The 3,022-nt window shown below is 35.2% G+C and overlaps 1 protein-coding gene across 3 annotated transcripts in view; it reads right to left on the bottom strand.

The window, feature by feature from the left end:
* The window catches only part of LOC108753701 (protein apterous-like), a 48,153-nt gene that overhangs the window by 5,679 nt on the left and 39,452 nt on the right, over window positions 1-3,022 (bottom strand). For all 3 annotated transcript variants that reach the window (XM_018495561.1, XM_018495553.1, XM_018495570.1), the window contains exon 5: window positions 1,609-1,826. In XM_018495561.1, the coding sequence (XP_018351063.1) occupies window positions 1,609-1,826 (218 nt within the window). The remainder of the gene's footprint in view (window positions 1-1,608; window positions 1,827-3,022) is intronic.

The following is a 3,022-nucleotide window of genomic DNA, read 5'->3' as shown; positions in this document are numbered from 1 at the left end:
CAAAAATATAAATAAAATTAATATAATTAAAACTTGACAGGCATCAGAATTATTTTTCGTATTTAAATTTCCTTATAATATACTAAATTTTTTTCTCTTTAAACTTTGTACTCTACGTATTTGATCTTCAGTGGCTGAAAATTACGAATATGAAATCTCTCTGGAGTCCCATTGGAATCTTCTTATGAGACTTTAAGAATTTAAAGCTTTAAGATTTCAAAGAATATTCAAACTTCTCTCTGCATTTCGGAGTTCTTAATTGCGTAACTTTAAGTCTCTAAGTTTTTACAGTCTTGCATTTGATCTTTACAACTAAAATTTAACAGGCATCGATAATTAAATGTATATTTATAAAAAGCCAAATCAAGAACAGAAAAGAATCTCGTCTGACCAAAACTCCTCGTTTCCATACCACTGCGTTTCGCCTCGCCTCATTTACCTTTAAATCGTCAGTATCTCCCGCGTCCGATCGTTCTCCCTTTTCAACCGCGCGTCTATGGCACGCTTTACAAAGGAACGCGCGCGAAACTTTTGTAACAACCTAATAATTTAACGGTAGTGAGTTAACGAGAGCGAGCCGGCGCGGGTTCGACGTTACGACTTAGCTGTCCGCCGGGGATTTTGACTGTCTCCGGATTGACGCCGGCTCGTAATTACGGAGAAAGGCCGCAGCCTCTCGTCGACGGAAATATCGCTTCGTTCCGCGCGGTTCTTTTAACTTCGCAGCCACGCCGTACGCGCTGCACTAATTGGGAGAAGCGCGTGTGTCTACGCGTGACTCGCGTACGTGAATATTTTTATAGGGCGCACCCTCCCGAAATGTGAGAGAGGCAAAGGGGCCGAGCGAGAACCACCGGCTATCCATCTTTCGATTTTTCTTTCGCACTCTCATCTCGTTATTTTTTTTCATGGTAATTTATATACACAAGGTCTAGTAAGTTAAACCTAGTGAATTTTATCCAATTTTACACTGAAAAAAATTTCTGATTGAAAATGGACAAATCAGAATTTACTGGTTAAATTTATTAGAATTCTAGTCGAGATTCTGATACAATAGTTTTGATAAAATCTACTAGAATTCTTATTTTTTACCAGAATAATTATATCAATCAGAATTTTAGTTATCTCAATCAGAATTCTGGTAGATTTAACCAGAAAATTCTGATTCGTCCGTTTTCCATCAAAATTATTATTTAATCCAACCAGATCATTTTTTTAGTGTACAAAAAATTGTACCGAATGCAATTTAAAGTAGATAAATTCACAATCATTCGAATTTTAAAACTTCAATATATTTTTAGGATATATTTAAAATATTGTAAAGAAATTCAACATTTCAAACGTTTAAAATTTCATCTAATTCTAAGAATTTACATAAATATTTAATTATACGTGTACTTAATAAACGATTACAATATGTTTTGTATCAAAATTAGATGTGATCAAAGTAGCAATTACATCAGCGGACAACTACTTTCGAAGCTAAACGCGACACGGTTAACTAACGAAATCGAAATGAGGAAATTCCAGTTTCAACATCGCATTTTAACTCGTATCAAGAGAAAACGCGGAATTGCGAATCGCATGAGCCGAACAGTCTCTATTTACCTGCAACACCCTTTTCGGCAAGCCAGTTTTCTGGGAAAGCTGCTTGAGATCCTTCGCATCGGGATTGTGATTGATCGCGAAGTAGCTCTTCATCGTTCTTAACTGGTGATGCTTAAAGCTCGTTCTCATCCGCTTTGTCCTGCTGTTGGATCCGGGCATGCCGGGGGTTCCGGGGCCTCCTCTACCGAAGGGCATGTCTATGTAATCCGCGTTTAGGTCTGTAAAATAAATTTAGAATCTTCATCGAAAACAGTCAGACTTGGATTGATCAGACTTGATGTTTATCTAGATATTTATGTAAATATAAATTGCATGTCGAATAACAATTATTTTTTATAAGCGTTTTAAAATATTTCGACAAAATCAATCACCAATGACATTAAAACTGCCAAGTCTTATGTTTGGTAACTATAATTACATCACAAATATATATATTGTGTATATGGTTGACAATCAAAAATATAATTTTTTTAATTATTATTATCATAAAAATTATTATAATTACTCTAATATAACTATAATTTTAAATAATAGTCATTTTTGAGACTATAAATTACAGTTAATAACAATTGTAACTATTTTTGTAATAATATAAACTATAACATAGATCTTTTCTGTTAGTTGTTAATTTATTTGTCGATAGAACTATACAAATATAGCTATTACTATTGTATTATCATAGCAGTAAAATAGTCATAATTATAGTGATATGTAATTATAGTTACCAAAAAGTTTTCTCTTAGTGAAACGCCGATTACACATAACTATCATATATAACAGTCAACATGTAATTTAATCATCTAAAAGCTATTTTGTGGAGATTCCGATAATTTGGAAAAAGAATCGAACAAATTAAATACGAATTCGTGTTTCATCCTGCCGAGTCAATTTGCTCGAGCTTAATCGGGCAATGTCGACAATATCATCCTTGTAGGCAGAGGTGCGATAGTCCGACGTGGCTGTGAATGAGGTATCGTGTCTATAAACTATTTGCTACATAGAGCTGTAATTGGCCGTGTATCCACGGACCTTTCGCATACGCTGTGTGTTTCCCTTCCCCTTTCCCCGCTTTAATCCGCCTCTTTGCACTCGAGAAACTAATGAGCTGTGATACGCATCAAACAACGTTAGAACTTGCTTCCGTCGCGTTGCGGCTCAGCGTGATTGCTCGTACTTGAAACCGAGCCTAGTAGATAACTCTATCGCAGAGACTACGACGCATCAGAGTATCGGGACGAAAAGTGACGAGCAGAGGATATTTGATAGATTCGTGAAATAAATTAGCGTTTCTAAATTTTTTTTTAATTAATTTCTTCCCATTTTCGATTGCGGTTATCTCTTCTAACTCTCTCTCTCTCTCTCTCTCTCTCTCCCCTCTCTGTCTCTCTCTTTTATATTATAAGAATAAATTGAA

This window comes from Trachymyrmex septentrionalis, unplaced genomic scaffold (assembly GCF_001594115.1).
Source record: "Trachymyrmex septentrionalis isolate Tsep2-gDNA-1 unplaced genomic scaffold, Tsep1.0 scaffold114, whole genome shotgun sequence".
NCBI lineage: Eukaryota > Metazoa > Arthropoda > Insecta > Hymenoptera > Formicidae > Trachymyrmex > Trachymyrmex septentrionalis.
This window is presented reverse-complemented; position numbering and strand designations above follow the sequence as displayed.